General features: G+C 40.5%; 1 protein-coding gene across 2 annotated transcripts in view; it reads right to left on the bottom strand.

Moving 5' to 3' along the window:
* The window catches only part of dscama (Down syndrome cell adhesion molecule a), a 385,227-nt gene that overhangs the window by 306,340 nt on the left and 59,102 nt on the right, over nt 1-19,785 (bottom strand). For both annotated transcript variants that reach the window (XM_034178954.1, XM_034178955.1), the window contains exons 2-3: nt 6,171-6,488; nt 5,936-6,085 (exon numbers count right to left, since the gene is read on the bottom strand). In XM_034178954.1, coding sequence (XP_034034845.1) covers nt 5,936-6,085; nt 6,171-6,488 — 468 coding nt within the window. The remainder of the gene's footprint in view (nt 1-5,935; nt 6,086-6,170; nt 6,489-19,785) is intronic.

Here is a 19,785-nt window from a genome sequence, read left to right as displayed (position 1 = left end):
GTCGGAATTCCTTTGTCTGAGAAGTTGCTGAGAGACTGGCGCTTTGTTTGATCAAAATTTTTTCTAAACCTGTGAGACACATCGAAGTGGACATGGTTCGAAAAATTAAGCTGGTTTTCAGTGAAAATTTTAACGGCTGATGAGAGATTTTGAGGTGATACTGTCGCTTTAAGGACTTCCCACGGTGCGAGACGTCGCGCTGCGCTCTCAGGCGGCGTCATCAGCCTGTTTCAAGCTGAAAACCTCCACATTTCAGGCTCTATTGATCCAGGACGTCGTGAGAGAACAGAGAAGTTTCAGAAGAAGTTGGTTTCAGCATTTTATCCGGATATTCCACTGTTAAAGGAGATTTTTTTAATGAAAGACATGCGGACGGGTCCGCACGTCGGGACGCAACCGACGCAGAGCGGCGGCACAGGAAAAACACCTCCGTGTTGATAACCATTTGTAAAATCCAGGCGGCTTTTGATGGCTTTCAGTGGAGTGAGTATATGAGAAATTGTTTAACAGCTGGACATGTTCCAACTTGTCCTTAACCCTTCCAACGGAGGTGTTTTTCCTGTGGCGGAGCGTCGCGGCGGCTGCGTCCCGACGCGCGGACCCGTCCGCACGTCTTTCATTAAAAAAATCTCCTTTAACAGTGGAATATCCGGATAAAATGCTGAAACTGACTTCTTCTGAAACTTCTCTGTTCTCTCACGACGTCCTGGATCAATAGAGCCTGAAATGTGGAGGTTTTCAGCTTGAAACAGGCTGATGACGCCGCCTGAGAGCGCTGAGCGACGTCTCGCACTGTGGGAAGTCCTTAAAGCGACAGTGTCACCTCAAAATCTCTCATCAGCCGTTAAAATTTTCACTGAAAACCATCTTAATTTTTCGAACCGTGTCCACTTCGATGTGCCTCACAGGTTTAGAAAAAATTTTGATCAAACAAAGCGCCAGTCTCTCAGCAACTTCTCAGATAAAGGAATTCCGACGAGGGGCTGGACGACTCCTCCCACAAGGAGTGCTCGAATGATGTCACCGACAGGCGTGGAAAAACTCACGCATGCGCACGAGGGTTCAAGCATGTCTGACGTAAAAAATATGAATGAAATCCATATAGTTTTTGAAAAAAATAAAAAGGACCTATACTTTATGGACAGACCTCGTATGTATACCCAAGCAATTTTTTTTATATCATATCCACACAAGATAACAATCTTGTAGAAATGCATTAATATCATATGCACACTTGTATTGTGGTGACGCCTTATTATTGTGTGCACGTGATAACTATCTTATTTGAATCAGTTATTATACAGATAATAACTCACTGTCATACTGAAATGAGTTATTTTCTACAAAACAGACAGTAGTCTTCTTGGTAACAAGTTTTTATACTTGCATGCAATACAGTAGCACAAGATGGTCATATTGTTGAAAAAATGTTGTTTTATGAACAAACTGTTTCCTTGAGCACAAAAGTTTATGATCTTGTGGTAACAAATTATGTGAACACAAGATAATAAAATACTACATATTTTTGTTTTGGAAGCTCCACAATGCAGAAAACCCGGCAACAGAACCTTGTATTCTCCATGCACAAATCTCCAAAAATAGTATTTGCAGTTGAGTGGCTGATACCCGGGGTGGCACAGTGGATTAGTGATTATCACTGTTGCCTCATAGCGAGAAGATCCTGTGGTTGCTTCCCACCTGGTCCTTTCTGTGTTGAATTTGTGCATTTTCCCTGTGTTTGTGTGGGTGTTCCGGTTTCCTCCTACTTCCAAGGACATGCAGATGAGGAGAACTGGCAACTGTAAATTGACCGTAGGTATGCGTGTGAGTGTGAATGTGTTTTTCAGTCTATATGTGGCCTTGCAATAGAACTGGCGACCAGTCCAGAGTGATTCTTAATTGGAAAAAGAATACAGAACAAGAATACAGAAAATGAATGAATGCCCGATACCCAATCTGTTCATTAATCCCAGGACCATGATCAAACCGCACTGCATCCCTATTTGTAAGGATAACAATTACAGCTTTCAGCAGCAACACTGTAAAATACCATCATAGTCTAATATAAATCTCAGGGAAAAAAATGAGGCAAAAATTGAGAATTTTGATCCCAGCATTTGTTACCGTTAGCAGTTTTCTAAAAAGTCCAAATTTCCAACATATGTCACTGCTGCATGTTCTGTACTGCTGAAGAAGAAATGTTTTGAGATGGCTTTTTTGTTGGCCTTTTACTGTGTGAATTGCACTTAAAAAAGAGAATTGCTAGACCAATTTTCAAAAGTGTGTCAGTTAGTAACTCCCCAAAGAATGATCATATTTTCTGTTACTTTGGTGCAACTTCGATTCCAGAAAAATCATGGTCATTAACAACAATAATAGTAATAATAATGATCATACCTGGCAATATAGATAATTACTAAGGGTGGGGTCTATCCGGGGAGGGGGTGGCGTCACAAATGAGGGGAAAACAATAAGGTCAATTTTCACTTTTCTTATACTAAAACTAGCTAATACAACCCCTGGCAAAAATTATGGAATCACCGGCCTCGGAGGATGTTCATTCAGTTGTTTAATTTTGTGGAAAAAAAGCAGATCCAACACGAGAGATGTCAACAGAAACAAAGGAGAGGATTATCAAACTCTTAAAAGAGGGTAAACCATCACGCAATGTTGCAAAAGATGTTGGTTGTTCACAGTCAGCTGTGTCTAAACTCTGGACCAAATACAAACAACATGGGAAGATTGTTAAAGGCAAACATACTGGTAGACCAAGGAAGACATCAAAGTGTCAAGACAGAAAACTTAAAGCAATATGTCTCAAAAATCGAAAATGCACAACAAAACAAATGAGGAACGAATGGGAGGAAACTGGAGTCAATGTCTGTGACCGAACTGTAAGAAACCGCCTAAAGGAAATGGGATTTACATACAGAAAAGCTAAACGAAAGCCATCATTAACACCTAAACAGAAAAAAACAAGGTTACAATGGGCTAAGGAAAAGCAATCGTGGACTGTGGATGACTGGATGAAAGTCATATTCAGTGATGAAACTCGAATCTGCATTGGGCAAGGTGATGATGCTGGAATGTTTGTTTGGTGCTGTTCCAATGAGATTTATAAAGATGACTGCCTGAAGAGAACATGTAAATTTCCACAGTCATTGATGATATGGGGCTGCATGTCAGGTAAAGGCACTGGAGAGATGGCTGTCATTACATCATCAATAAATGCACAAGTTTATGTTGATATTTTGGACACTTTTCTTATCCCATCAATTGAAAGGATGTTTGGGGATGATGAAATCATTTTTCAAGATGATAATGCATCTTGCCATAGAGCAAAAACTGTGAAAACATTCCTTGCAAAAAGACACATAGGGTCAATGTCATGGCCTGCAAATAGTCCGGATCTTAATTGAAAATCTTTGGTGGAAGTTGAAGAAAATGGTCCATGACAAGGCTCCAACCTGCAAAGCTGATCTGGCAACAGCAATCAGAGAAAGTTGGAGCCAGATTGATGAAGAGTACTGTTTGTCACTCATTAAGTCCATGCCTCAGAGACTGCAAGCTGTTATAAAAGCCAGAGGTGGTGCAACAAAATACTAGTGATGTGTTGGAGCGTTCTTTTGTTTTTCATGATTCCATAATTTTTTCCTCAGAATTGAGTGATTCCATATTTTTTTCCCTCTGCTTGGTCTAAAAAAGTAACCGTTACTGACTGCCACAATTTTTTTTCCTGATTTCTTATAGTGTTTCTTAAAGCCAGAAAGTTGCCATTTGAAATGACTTTAGTTTTGTGTCATGTCTGTGATCTGCTTTTTTTCTACAAAATTAAACAACTGAATGAACATCCTCCGAGGCCGGTGATTCCATAATTTTTGCCAGGGGTTGTACTACTTAATATAAAATAAATATAAGCCCATATGGATTTAACTGCACAGCAAAACCAATTAAATAAGAATAATGATGATAACAGTTTCTTCTCCCCCAACAAAGTTTCTCATGAGCAGAGCCCTTCTTAAAAAAAAAAGAAAAAAAGGCAGTCAAAACCTGGTGTCGGGTCACAATTAATTACGTGAATAACAAGTCAACATTGTAAAAATGGACCAAATTCTCTGGTGCTCAGAAGAGGAAAAACAAACAGAAAAAAAAATTAAAGGAGGAAAAACAAGACCAGTTGAGGTAAACATATGAATGACAAATAATTTTGACTTGTTTGACATTATATTCTATTAAAAAACAGATTGAGGTAGTTTCTTGTGTGAGTGTGTATGTAAATGTGTAATTTACTGTGTGTTTGTGTGAGTGTGGGGAGCATTACAATTTTTGACTAGGGCGCCAAATTGGATAGGGCCGGTACTGATAATGATAGTGGCGTGGTGGCTTAGTGATTAGCACCGTTGTCTCACAGCACGAAGGTCATGGGATTGCTTCCCACCTGATCATTTCTGTGTGGAGTTTGCATATTTGCATGGGTTTCCTCCGGGTGCTCCGGCTTGCTCCCACCTCTAAAGACGTGCACGTTATGTGAATTGTAAACTTTAAATTGTCTGGAGGTGTGTGAATGTGTTTGTCGTTGTATTTGTGGCCCTGTGGCAGACTGGCATCCTGTGCAGGGTGTACCCTGTCTCTCGCACTATGACTCCTGGGATAGACTCAACCTGGTCTGACGGCAAGTCGTGATTCAACAGTACCAAATATACATTAATCTATTGGTTCGTGACATTGTGACAAAAAGTGCCTCATTTTCATCACGGCACCACAAATTCATTCTAATTCATTCTGCGATGGCTGTGTGAAATTAAAAGTGAAGCAGGGGGGGGGTCGGGGTGGTTATGGTTAGGGTGGGGGGAAGGAGTAGGGTTAGCAATAGTGAGTTAAAAAAAAAAAGTCACAAAAATGTGACTCATTTCATGGCGGGAGCACAAATAAAAAAACGTGAGACTGGGCTGCATAGGCTCTAGGCCCCCTTGATTGGAGTGAGTATAGAAAATGAATGAATGAATGAATGAATGAATGAATAATAATAATAATAATAATAATAATAACAGTGCAGAAAAAGCCCAAATTAAAGAGTCGATAATACAGAAAAAAGGTGTGACTTTTGCTCAAGAACATGCAAGTAAGTTGATGCAATTTAACTCAACAATTAATATTCATGACAACTTGTGTTAAGAACAGATGCATTTTCTTTAACATTTGTCTTTTTTCATTGTGTTACTGGTGGGGTTTTCCTTGTGCTGCCATTAGCTGTTGTAATTAAAACAAAACAAAAACAAAAACAAATAATCTCTTTTGTTGTGCTGGAATAACACACACACACACACACACACACACACACACACACACACACACACACACACACACACACACACACACACACACACACTCATCTTCAACCACTTAGTGCAATTAAGGGTCGCGGGGGGCTGGAGCCTATCCCAGCAGTCATAGGGAGAGAGGCGGGGTACACCCTGGACAGGACACCAGTCTCTCACAGGGCCACAAACAGACAAACAAACACAATCACACACACTCGCACACCTACGGACAATTTAAAATTTCCAATCCACCAAACCCGCATGTCTTTGGATGTGGGAGGAAACCGGAGCACCCGGAGAGAACCCACACAAACACGGGGAGAACATGCAAACTCCACACAGAAAGGCCACAGGTGGGAATCGAACCCATGACCTTCTTGCTGTGAGGCAACAGTGCTAACCACTAACCCACCGTGCTGCCCACTGGAATAACAATCCAACATTTCCATCCACAGCCACCTACAACTCATTATACTTGTACTAATTCGAGGAGTGTCAGAATACGGTTTGTAAAAATGCAATAATGGACACAAAGCTTTGAACACTGAATATCAAACATTGAATGATTGCACATTTGTGCATTCAGCGCTGTAAATAAAGATGTGATGACTTACTCTCAGCGTTGATTGACATTGTGTCTTTCTCCCAGGACACAACAGTGATGTAGGCCTCCACTGAGGCAGGGATAATGCACTTGAAGACCGCCACATTGCCTCTCATGGCTTTCTGGTCCTCCACCCGGACAGTGTAGGGCTCCCGTAGGACTGGTGGGGGATAAGAAGTTAAAAATATATATATTCTTAATTTTGATTTTGTGTGTTCTCAGCATTCATGCGCAGACAAACTGACCCGCCTTAATGTGGACATCTTGGCTCCTGATTCTCCCTGAGGGGTTCTCCGCTGTGCAATAGTAGGTGTTGTCGTGGATGAGTTTGCTAAAGCTGGAAGGGGGAATGTGGAAGATCTGAAGGGTGCCATTCGGGTGCACATGGCGGATCCCTGGCACGTCGTAGATCTCCTCGCCGGTGGCCAGGTACCAGCGCAGTGAGACAGGGGGCACGCCTGTGGCAGGACAGGGCACTGATGTCCCTGTGGTGCTGGCAAACACTACCTCTTGCACAGATGCATTGACAAAATATAAGCTGGAACGTAGATCTTCACAGAAAACTGCAAGGAGAGAAAAAAAAGGAATCATGGCAATAAAGTAACTGTAGATTAGATTATATTAGATTAGACAGAACTTTATTAATCCCTTGGGAAGAGTTCCTCAGGGAAATTAAGGTTCCAGTGGCATTGTATAGCAGCACACAGGGTAAGAAGCACACAGAGTATCAAAAGTGAAAACAAAAACAGTTTGCAAATATAAATATAAATACACAAATATACATACGTCAGTTACCTGCTACTGAAAGCTGTGTGGTTGTATGGCTCAGCTTTTAGGACATAATGTACAGATATGTAAATAATTCCAATGCACACACATCACAAACAGCTCTCACACAAACTCGAGCTGCGCTCCCTCGATCGCTTTCAGTCTTGGATTTGTGGCCGTTTGTGTTTTTCTCAGGCTGACCGCTGTGTGTTTGTGCTCACTGCAGTGGTGCATCTTTTACTGTTTATTAAGGCACACTGCGGTAACACTGTGAAAGAAGACGGGTGGATGTGAAATAGCACAACCAGATGACACACACACACACACACATGCACATCTGCAGCCACAGCCTTCCTGAAACACACACCTGAAACATATGGAAAAATCCTGGAGCAGCTGATTGCCCACACAAACACACACACACACACACACACACGCATGCATGAAAACTTAAAAAACTTGTTGTAAATCCAGTGAGCTTAAGTTGCTGCTTTCTGTTGATAACTGAGGACTTTTGCTTTTTCAAAATCACACGTACTGCGTCGCCAATGTCCACTTTAGTACTATATCACAGTACTAAACTACAGTACAACATACTAAAGAGAAGAATATCTCACATACAGACTGAGCACCTACTGCAGTTACTCTACACATTACTGCACCATTCAAGTCACATACATTGTTCATTATTATTTTTTTTTTATTATTCTTATGTTTTTTGAATAGTTTATTCCCTCAACCTAGGAGGATACTTTTTAACCAGGTAGGTTTGTTTGTGTATTTACTTGATACCTATCCGTGCACACACACACACACACATGCACAAAATTACATTTGAATCTGGATCCAGATTCATGCGCCAGTGAAACTTTTCTTTTCATGCAAAAATATGTATGTGTGTGTGTATATATATATCCAAACGTACTCTGAAATATGAATACCAGGAAATGGTTTTACTGGGAAATAATTGTGTTTTCCTCATTTTAAGAACCCTAAAGTTTGTTCTGCAAGACATTAAAGTCCAGGAAAAATGCCGCAGTTAACCCTAATTCAGAGAACAAAAATTGTCAAATTCTGTGCAACACATCTTAAGGACTGACTTGCATCTCTTTCCATACAAAATTCAATCTCAGTGCGAACTAACTCCCCAGCAAATAGCAAGGAGACTTGAATTTGCTAGGTGGAGACGGATAATTTGTTTCTTAGGAAACTTCAGACAAGGAGGTTACATTAATCACATGGTGTAAAAGATAAAGGGTTAAAACATCTAAAAGGAAAGACTGAAACAAAAACTGTGCATTGGGGAGAAAATTTATGCCACATGGTCATGCAGAAAATGTCTGACAATATTGATTGGTTTTTCTCTGCTGTCAAAATACTTTGGGACTCTCTCTCTCTCTCTCTCTCTCTCTCTCTCTCTCTCTCTCTCTCTCTCTCTCTCTCTCTCTCTCTCTCTCTCTATATATATATATATATATATATATATATATATATACAAATCACATTAGTGTAGAAGTCTATCTTCTACAAACATGCAGTTACATGTGGCTGTAAATAAGAGTGAAGATCCAGTGGGTGGAAAAATAAAATTAAATCACAGAAAATAGGTTTTTATTCCACAACTTTTTTTAATCAGTAACACAGTGGTGTGAATATTTGCATTTGCTAACTAATCATGTCATGCAATACCACTACCACTACCACCCCTTGTACTACTACTACTACTACTAATAATAATAGTATAAAAGTAGAGCTCTGTGAACAAGCTTACTAAATAATACCCCTTGGCCTACCACTAGCAGAACCTTTTATTAGTGGGTTACTACCACTGCTACTATTTTATTATTAAATAAATACTTGAATTAAGAAACTGGTCATCTTGTGTAGTGAAGAGAGCATGTCAGTTCACACATGTAGTTTGACAAATAAGACGGATTCAAACCAAAACAAAAGTCCAGTAATCTTCCCTTGAAGACGCCACAACAGATTTATTTTTCCCTTCATGCACTTCTTCACGTTTTGTGTTTATGGTGTGAAGTTTGAATGAAATCCATAAACCAGTTTAGGAGAACTTGTTCTTATGAAGTTAATATCATAATTGTAGCTGATCTGACCCACTAGCAGACATCACCTCACTGAAAGCACAGAAATATATTCTGTAGTACAATATGAACATTGTGGGAAAGAAAAAAGCTTTAAAAGCAGCTGCCATGTTGTAATTTTGTTTGTTTGTTTACACACTGTGCAGTCGAAACCGATCAGAACTCATCTTCACTGATGCAGCAAGTCAATGTAATGTGATGCACCTCATCTGTAGTAAGTAAGTGTGCAACAGAAAACTGACAGTGCAACTCTTTGCTGTAATGGACAACCCACAGTGTGGGCTTGATGCCAGGTTCTGTGCATTGGCTGGATCCCAAGGAAGTCAAGGTGGAGGAATACGTCCACTGGCTTTTTGATTTATTTCCTTATTTTAGGGCTAAGTAAGCAGAACATCATAATTTACTGCATTTCTACAATTTCACCATTTTAAATGTTTAAAGAATCGGGGCCCTAATTTGATGATGAGTGTTAAAACAAGCAAATCCATTTGGGGTGTGTCTGAGTGCACATTGTTATGCAAGTGTTGGGAAATACAGCCACAGAGCCGGGCACTGAGTGCAAAAAGGTTAGTTTTATCGTGTTCACTAAGTATGGGCATTTTGTAGCCTAAAATGAACAGATCATAATGGCGCCTGGGCTGCCCTTTAAACTGGACTGGACCAAGCAGACGGTGCTATGGTACTGAAGAAGCAGATGAAAATGAAAGGATTTCTGGCTCGTCATTGGATTAACTCCAATCTGTTACAGAGCAGAATGGCCACCAAAGATCCCTGAGGGGAAGCCTGCAATAATGTGAGAATTTTTTTTTTTTTTTTTTGTCTTGCCATGAGTCTAGTCAAGTCTGGGAGCATCTGCTGGTGCTGCACTTCACTACATCCATGACACCACAGAACCGCCTTTGGTACTGAATGGCAACCACCGAGGCAGACACCCGGTCCATTCCCACTTCTCTAAAATAACCTTCTAGCTGCATAAGACAGGTGAAATGTGGCCTTCTCCAGCTACTGGGATCCTCAGGTACCTGCACGCTGGATCATGCACAGAGACATGCGTCACATGGGGAAAATGTCAAAGCTGATACGCTCTCACAATGCAAGTGATATTCCTCATCTTAGTCTCTTTAAGTAATAGTTTGTTTAATCCAGCGTCATTCTAGCAGTACTCAAGGACTCTAAGGAGAAACATAGTATCAAAGACATCCCCAGTCGTTCATGGAAAATCACAGTATTGTCTGTGAAGTACATGTCAGGAAATTTTTCCTCACCAACAAAAGCACCTAAGTCACTTGTTTAGACAAACCTACCCAACACCCAGTTCATGCAAGCACTGAACAGCTTAGGAGCCAGAACACATCCCTGATGAATGCCAGTTTTCACTGGAAAAAACTGAAGAGTCTCTGCCTCCACTCCATAGTCTCTGTCTCCGGAGTGCAGACATGTCTGTCTGGATGTCTCAGTTCTCAGGATGTCCCAGAAAGAGGTCTGATCAACTGAATCAAATGCTTTGCAAAACTCAACATAGATTGCAAAGAAGCACTGTCAATATTCAAAGGGAAGATTAACTCTTTGGGAGTCAACAACCATCATGCTTTTAGGTTTTTAATTTTTTATGTTTTTTTTATGTTTTTATGTATTTTTTTTAACTTGTGTATTTATTTTGTGTGTGTACCCTGGGCATTGTTCTGCATGGTCCTTCAGCCTACAGTTGCACTGTCATATTAATATAATATAATATTATACGAGGTCTGTGAGAAAACTATCTGACCTTTTTATTTTTTTCAAAAACTATATGGATTTGAATCATGTGCGCTTGCATCAGACAAGCTTGAACCTTCGTGCGCATGTGTGAGTTTTTTCATGCCTGTCGATTGCGTTATTTTATTGTTTAGGAATGGCGGAGCGACTGCCGCTTTGTTCCATGAAAATTTTTTCAGAAACTCTGCCAGACAGCCAGATGGAAACCATTTGGAAGATTCAGATGGCTTTCAGTGAAGATTCTATCGGTATCACATGGATTAAGGACCATTAAAACTGGATTAAAAGTGGCCCACGGCGGTGAAGGACGCACCGCGCCCCGAGCGGCCATCGACAGGCTGGAACGAGCAGATCACTTCCAAATTTAAGGCTCTGTTGATGCAGGACGTCGTGTGACTAGCAGAGAAGTTTCAGAAGAGGTCGGGATCATCACTTTATTGGCACATTCCACTGTTAAAGGAGATTTTGTAATGAAAGACGTGCGGACGGATTTGCGCGTCGCGATGCAGCCGCTCATGGCGCGGGACAAACAACACCTCCGTGTTGGAAACCATTCGTAAGATTCAGATGGCTTTCGTGGCTTTTCAGTCGAGTGAGTATCCAAGAAATTGTTTAACAGCTGGGCATGTTCCAACTTGTCCTGTGAGACTTCCAACACGGAGGTGTTGTTTGTCCCGCGCCATGAGCGGCTTCGTCGGGACGCGCAAATCCGTCTGCACGTCTTTCATTACAAAATCTCCTTTAACAGTGGAATGTGCCGATAAAGTGATGATCCCGACCTCTTCTGAAACTTAAGCCATATCTTTACGATGTATGGGTGCAAAGAGCAAAAGCCTTTGGGGTGGACGCAAAGAGGTTGTGTTGACTTAATTTGTCATTGTAATGTCTTGGGTATAACATGAAATAAATCAATCAGTTTGTCACCTGCCATTGCCATTACCTTTAAGACACAAGTGCACAGCACCTTGCATATTGCTATTTAGTTGGCATTGCACAAGCACAGTGCTCATGCATTCTGAGGCATATCTAAATATCATCTTCTTCTTTTGGCTTCTCCCTTTTTGTTTGGGATCCAATATGGATTCACATGTTGATTTGGTGTAAGCTTTTTTTTTATGACAGATGTCTTTTTCTTATGCAACTCCATATTACAAGTGCAGGAAAAATATGGCAGTGCAACTCTTTGCTGCCATGGACAACCCACAGTTTAGCAACCTTCTGTTTTGGAAGTAAGCACACTAGCCACTTTTGCTACCATGCTGACTTAAATATTGTTCTGTACAAATAGCAAAAAAACTCAGCATTCATGTTTGGACCAGGTTTTTGGTGGACTATGGTGCAATCACTTTCTACTGCCTCATGATAGCAATGCACCAGCAGTGTGTCTGACCACATCTTATTTTAAGACCAACATACCCATGAATGCAAAGAGAAGCGTCAGTTAAAAACAAAAAAACTTGGACTGTGCAGTGAGTGCCCTCTTTTCGCCGGGTAGAAGGTAGAACCCTATAACTGTAAGTCACACAAGCCTGAAAAATGCATCAATATAAATCGACTTTTACACGAATACGATTCTTTCAACTGATGCTCAAGTTGTAATTAATCAATACGCTGACAGGTGGACATGCAAAAACAAGACTCCATGAGTAGTGAAGGGTTTTGTATGCATTTTGAGAATAAAGTCAAAATGTCAAGAATAAAATAAATCTCTCCTAATTGCTGCCAGGTATAAGATAAACATTAATTAGACTAGTAACTTGACATGTTTTTTACAAGGCAATGTCTGTGTCTCAGACCCTAATCTGTGCACCATTGGGATCAAACAATGACACAGTATCAAAGACATGCAGTTATCATGTTAGCGCCTATGGCAGTGATTTTCAACCTTTTTTGAGCCGCGGCACCCTTTTTATATTTACAAAATCCTGCGGCACACCACCAACCAAAATAATATTATAATTCTATTACCTCTGGTTTTGCGCAAAACCCAATTATCGCAATAGAAAATCAATACAGAAAACACCGCATTTCGAAAATCCTCAAGCATTTTGCGCTCTGATCTCAAGTAGGGCTGTCACAATTAGGAATTTCTGGAGACGATTAATTGTCAGACAAATAATTGCGATTGATGAATATATTGTCTATTTTTTTTCTTTTTTTTCCCCTTCTTTATATTCTACTATTGTAGTATAATTACACAACTCTGGAAGAACGTTTGGCTTCTGTGAGTGGAGAAACTGGGAATGGTGCAACATTTTTATTTTTATCTTCATTTTACATACAGTCCCAACTTTTTCTGAATTGTGGTTGTTTCTGTCGCATTTCTGAAATTGTTTCTCTCATCAGTCACGTTTTGTGCTTAAACACTGTATTAAGCCCATATTGAACAAATAAATACCTTTGGAAAATAACAGCTGTTAAAGTTCAGAGTTCTCACCTGATTTTTGTGATCTGTGCATCTGAACATCACCACAGCTTCTCCATGTCAGGGTTTTTTATTTATTTATTTTTTTTGTAGCTCAGTTCATTCATATATTCTCATTTTTTAAATATGTTTTTAAAGCTATTTGACCGTTTATTTCATCTCATGATCTCATAAATTCAGCATACGATGCGCACATGGTGTGAACAGGACGGTAACGGCAGAATCCCACCTTTAGAGAAAGTTCAGAGAGAAGTAAAAGCAGCTTCACGTTTTTTTTTTTTTTTAACATGTTCACTCGGGTTCAAATCTTCTCTCTGCTCCACGCTCGATGCGCACTGATGGTTCTCAGACTGTAACGTGTCGCGCCTGCATTCAGGAATCTCCCTCACGCACCCCCTCCCTCGCAGTCTGCAGCCTGTTGACTCCGCGCATGCGCACACACACACACACACACACTGACAGCTCCGCATTTTAGACGGCTTTTGAAGAAGACGGCCACTGTTTTAATCGGCCGTCTTATCCAAACGGCAGGACGGATCGCTCTTCAGCCTCCATGTTATTGTCCTGCCTTAAGAAGAGAGCGAGGCTGCAGCACAATGACATCAGATTCTGAGTCGTTTTATGCTTTGTGGATAAAATAAATAATTCACGGTAATCGCAAATATGAAAAATAATCGCAAATATGAAGAATAATCGCGATTGACGAATATTGTAATAATTGTGACAACCCTAATCTCAATTGTTTTTTTTAGACGTGTCGACACTTTTATTCACAATAATCTGCCACTCTAATATTCACGGAGCGCAGAGGCTGCCTTCAGCGAACCCAGTTGTGAGCGAGAAGGCCCAAGTCTGACCATGGTGACATCAACGGAGGTCAGGCCGCCTTCCCCGCACACCTCCACAGCCAATACGGTTTCTCCTTCCCCAGAGGAGCCATGCTCCGTGAGCAGCTGAGATTCACGCTGTAGTCAGCAACCCGTAACCATGGAGATGCACAACTCTATGTGCGCAAGTATGTCTATTATACTATAGTACAGTGCTTTGCTGCCATCTACTGGAATAAAAGAGCATTACATCATCTGCCACACTACTACAGCACATACACCCAATAATGGTGATATTTGATAATTGCCCACGGCACCCCTGACGATCGATCACGGCACCCTAGGGTGCCGCGGCACCCCGGTTAAGAATCACTGGCCTATGGGTTAGCACCCAAGTCTTGAAACCATATACAGTTGAGCTCCATTTTCACTTTCATGGACATGGCTCCTGGAAATTCAAGGTTTGAAACCTTTTCCATATCTGAGAAACCTAGAGGGCCTGTGAGGAACTGGAATATTCTGTCATTGTGCCATGAAGAGTTTGTAATGTTGTTTTATACAATTCTTTTGTTTATTGTTGTGATATTTTTGTTTGTTTTTTGTTGTTGTTTGGGAGTGGGTCTTTGATAAGTCTCTTTGGCTTCTACCTCTTCCCTGCACAGTATGCTCATATTGTATTTCTCTTTCTTTTTATTATATTTTAATGTTTGTATATGTATGTACAGTAGTGCTATGTGACTAAAATGATTAATCCAGGTTTTGAGTATATTTCTTATTGTTACATGGGAAACAAGGTACCAGTAGATTCAGTAGAGTCTCACAAATCCAACAAGACCAATCATTCATGATATACACACTCTTAAGGCTATGAAATTGGGCTATTAGTAAAAAAAAGTAGAAAAGGGGGTGTTCACAATAATAGTAGTGTGGCATTCAGTCAGTGAGTTCGTCAATTTTGTGGAAAAAACAGGTGTGAATCAGGTGTCCCCTATTTAAGGATGAAGCCAGCACCTGTTGAACATGCTTTTCTCTTTGAAAGCCTGAGGAAAATGGGACGTTCAAGACGTTCAGAAGAACAGCGTAATTTAATTAAAAGTTGATTGGAGAGGGGAAAACTGTTCATCTACAATGATCTCCAATTCTTTAAAATGGACAAAAAAACCAGAGACGCGTGGAAGAAAATGGAAAACAACCATCAAAATGGATAGAAGAATAACCAGAATGGCAAAGGCTCACCCATTGATCAGCTCCAGGATGATCAAAGACAGTCTAGAGTTACCTGTAAGTGCTGCGACAGTTAGAAGACACCTGTGTGAAGCTAATTTATTTCCAAGAATCCCCCGCAAAGTCCCTCTGTTCAATCAATTCAATCAATTTTTTTATATAGCGCCAAATCACAACAAACAGTTGCCCCAAGGCGCTTTATATTGTAAGGCAAGGCCATACAATAATTATGTAAAACCCCAACGGTCAAAACGACCCCCTGTGAGCAAGCACTTGGCTACAGTGGGAAGGAAAAACTCCCTTTTAACAGGAAGAAACCTCCAGCAGAACCAGGCTCAGGGAGGGGCAGTCTTCTGCTGGGACTGGTTGGGGCTGAGGGAGAGAACCAGGAAAAAGACATGCTGTGGAGGGGAGCAGAGATCGATCACTAATGATTAAATGCAGAGTGGTGCATACAGAGCAAAAAGAGAAAGAAACAGTGCATCATGGGAACCCCCCAGCAGTCTACGTCTATAGCAGCATAACTAAGGGATGGTTCAGGGTCACCTGATCCAGCCCTAACTATAAGCTTTAGCAAAAAGGAAAGTTTTAAGCCTAATCTTAAAAGTAGAGAGGGTGTCTGTCTCCCTGATCTGAATTGGGAGCTGGTTCCACAGGAGAGGAGCCTGAAAGCTGAAGGCTCTGCCTCCCATTCTACTCTTACAAACCCTAGGAACTACAAGTAAGCCTGCAGTCTGAGAGCGAAGCGCTCTATTGGGGTGATATGGTACTACGAGGTCCCTAAGATAAGATGGGACCTGATTATTCAAACCTTATAAGTAAGAAGAAGAATTTTAAATTCTATTCTAGAATTAACAGGAAGCCAATGAAGAGAGGCCAATATGGGTGAGATATGCTCTCTCCTTCTAGTCCCCGTCAGTACTCTAGCTGCAGCATTTTGAATTAAGTGAAGGCTTTTTAGGGAACTTTTAGGACAACCTGATAATAATGAATTACAATAGTCCAGCCTAGAGGAAATAAATGCATGAATTAGTTTTTTCAGCATCACTCTGAGACAAGACCTTTCTGATTTTAGAGATATTGCGTAAATGCAAAAAAGCAGTCCTACATATTTGTTTAATATGCGCTTTGAATGACATATCCTGATCAAAAATGACTCCAAGATTTCTCACAGTATTACTAGAGGTCAGGGTAATGCCATCCAGAGTAAGGATCTGGTTAGACATCATGTTTCTAAGATTTGTGGGGCCAAGTACAATAACTTCAGTTTTATCTGAGTTTAAAAGCAGGAAATTAGAGGTCATCCATGTCTTTATGTCTGTAAGACAATCCTGCAGTTTAGCTAATTGGTGTGTGTCCTCTGGCTTCATGGATAGATAAAGCTGGGTATCATCTGCGTAACAATGAAAATTTAAGCAATACCGTCTAATAATACTGCCTAAGGGAAGCATGTATAAAGTGAATAAAATTGGTCCTAGCACAGAACCTTGTGGAACTCCATAATTAACTTTAGTCTGTGAAGAAGATTCCCCATTTACATGAACAAATTGTAATCTATTAGTCAAATATGATTCAAACCACCGCAGCGCAGTGCCTTTAATACCTATGGCATGCTCTAATCTCTGTAATAAAATTTTATGGTCAACAGTATCAAAAGCAGCACTGAGGTCTAACAGAACAAGCACAGAGATGAGTCCACTGTCTGAGGCCATAAGAAGATCATTTGTAACCTTCACTAATGCTGTTTCTGTACTATGATGAATTCTAAAACCTGACTGAAACTCTTCAAATAGACCATTCCTCTGCAGATGATCAGTTAGCTGTTTTACAACTACCCTTTCAAGAATTTTTGAGAGAAAAGGAAGGTTGGAGATTGGCCTATAATTAGCTAAGATAGCTGGGTCAAGTGATGGCTTTTTAAGTAATGGTTTAATTACTGCCACCTTAAAAGCCTGTGGTACATAGCCAACTAACAAAGATAGATTGATCATATTTAAGATCGAAGCATTAAATAATGGTAGGGCTTCCTTGAGCAGCCTGGTAGGAATGGGGTCTAATAAACATGTTGATGGTTTGGATGAAGTAACTAATGAAAATAACTCAGACAGAACAATCAGAGAGAAAGAGTCTAACCAAATACCGGCATCACTGAAAGCAGCCAAAGATAACGATACGTCTTTGGGATGGTTATGAGTAATTTTTTCTCTAATAGTTAAAATTTTGTTAGCAAAGAAAGTCATGAAGTCATTACTAGTTAAAGTTAATGGAATACTCAGCTCAATAGAGCTCTGACTCTTTGTCAGCCTGGCTACAGTGCTGAAAAGAAACCTGGGGTTGTTCTTATTTTCTTCAATTAGTGATGAGTAGAAAGATGTCCTAGCTTTACGGAGGGCTTTTTTATAGAGCAACAGACTCATTTCCAGGCTAAGTGAAGATCTTCTAAATTAGTGAGACGCCATTTCCTCTCCAACTTACGGGTTATCTGCTTTAAGCTACGAGTTTGTGAGTTATACCACGGAGTCAGACACTTCTGATTTAAAGCTCTCTTTTTCAGAGGAGCTACAGCATCCAAAGTTGTCTTCAATGAGGATGTAAAACTATTGACGAGATACTCTATCTCCCTTACAGAGTTTAGGTAGCTACTCTGCACTGTGTTGGTATATGGCATTAGAGAACATAAAGAAGGAATCATATACTTAAACCTAGTTACAGCGCTTTCTGAAAGACTTCTAGTGTAATGAAACTTATTCCCCACTGCTGGGTAGTCCATCAGAGTAAATGTAAATGTTATTAAGAAATGATCAGACAGAAGGGAGTTTTCAGGGAATACTGTTAAGTCTTCTATTTCCATACCATAAGTCAGAACAAGATCTAAGATATGATTAAAGTGGTGGGTGGACTCATTTACTTTTTGAGCAAAGCCAATAGAGTCTAATAATAGATTAAATGCAGTGTTGAGGCTGTCATTCTCAGCATCTGTGTGGATGTTGGGACTTCCAATTTGGATGGACAAGACTAAGAGACAAGCTTTCAAATGAATTAAAGCTCTGTCTGGGTTTTTGATTAATTAATAAGCTGGAATGGAAGATTGCTGCTAATCCTCCGCCCCGGCCCGTGCTACGAGCATTCTGACAGTTAGTGTGACTCGGGGGTGTTGACTCATTTAAACTAACATATTCATCCTGCTGTAACCAGGTTTCTGTAAGGCAGAATAAATCAATATGTTGATCAATTATTATATCATTTACTAACAGGGACTTAGAAGAGAGAGACCTAATGTTTAACAGACCACATTTAACTGTTTTAGTCTGTGGTGCAGTTGAAGGTGCTATATTATTTTTTCTTTTTGAATTTTTATGCTTAAATAGATTTTTGCTGGTTATTGGTAGTCTGGGAGCAGGCACCGTCTCTAAGGGGATGGGGTAATGAGGGGATGGCAGGGGGAGAGAAGCTGCAGAGAGGTGTGTAAGACTAAAACTCTGCTTCCTGGTCCCAACCCTGGATAGTCAAGGTTTGGAGGATTTAAGAAAATTGGCCAGATTTCTAGAAATGAGAGCTGCTCCATCCAACGTGGGATGGATGCCGTCTCTCCTAACAAGACCAGGTTTTCCCCAGAAGCTTTGCCAATTATCTATGAAGCCCACCTCATTTTTTGGACACCACTCAGACAGCCAGCAATTCAAGGAGAACATGCGGCTAAACATGTCACTCCTGGTCCGATTGGGGAGGGGCCCAGAGAAAACTACAGAGTCCGACATTGTTTTTGCAAAGTTACACACCGATTTAATGTTAATCCATATAGTTAAATCCATATAGTTTTTGAAAAAAATAAAAAGGTCGGATAGTTTTCTCACAGACCTCATATATATATATATATATATATATATATATATATATATATATATATATATATATATATATCAATCAATCAATTTTTTTTATATAGCGCCAAATCACAACAAACAGTTGCCCCAAGGCGCTTTATATTGTAAGGCAAGGCCATACAATAATTATGTAAAACCCCAACGGTCAAAACGACCCCCTGTGAGCAAGCACTTGGCTACAGTGGGAAGGAAAAACTCCCTTTTAACAGGAAGAAACCTCCAGCAGAACCAGGCTCAGGGAGGGGCAGTCTTCTGCTGGGACTGGTTGGGGCTGAGGGAGAGAACCAGGAAAAAGACATGCTGTGGAGGGGAGCAGAGATCAATCACTAATGATTAAATGCAGAGTGGTGCATACAGAGCAAAAGAGAAAGAAACAGTGCATCATGGGAACCCCCCAGCAGTCTACGTCTATAGCAGCATAACTAAGGGATGGTTCAGGGTCACCTGATCCAGCCCTAACTATAAGCTTTAGCAAAAAGGAAAGTTTTAAGCCTAATCTTAAAAGTAGAGAGGGTGTCTGTCTCCCTGATCTGAATTGGGAGCTGGTTCCACAGGAGAGGAGCCTGAAAGCTGAAGGCTCTGCCTCCCATTCTACTCTTACAAACCCTAGGAACTACAAGTAAGCCTGCAGTCTGAGAGCGAAGCGCTCTATTGGGGTGATATGGTACTACGAGGTCCCTAAGATAAGATGGGACCTGATTATTCAAAACCTTATAAGTAAGAAGAAGAATTTTAAATTCTATTCTAGAATTAACAGGAAGCCAATGAAGAGAGGCCAAAATAGGTGAGATATGCTCTCTCCTTCTAGTCCCCGTCAGTACTCTAGCTGCAGCATTTTGAATTAACTGAAGGCTTTTTAGGGAACTTTTAGGACA

This window comes from Thalassophryne amazonica, chromosome 9 (genome assembly GCF_902500255.1).
Source record: "Thalassophryne amazonica chromosome 9, fThaAma1.1, whole genome shotgun sequence".
In the NCBI taxonomy this organism is placed as follows: domain Eukaryota; kingdom Metazoa; phylum Chordata; class Actinopteri; order Batrachoidiformes; family Batrachoididae; genus Thalassophryne; species Thalassophryne amazonica.
Note: the sequence above shows the minus strand (reverse complement) of the source record. Positions and strands in the feature narration are given on the sequence as shown.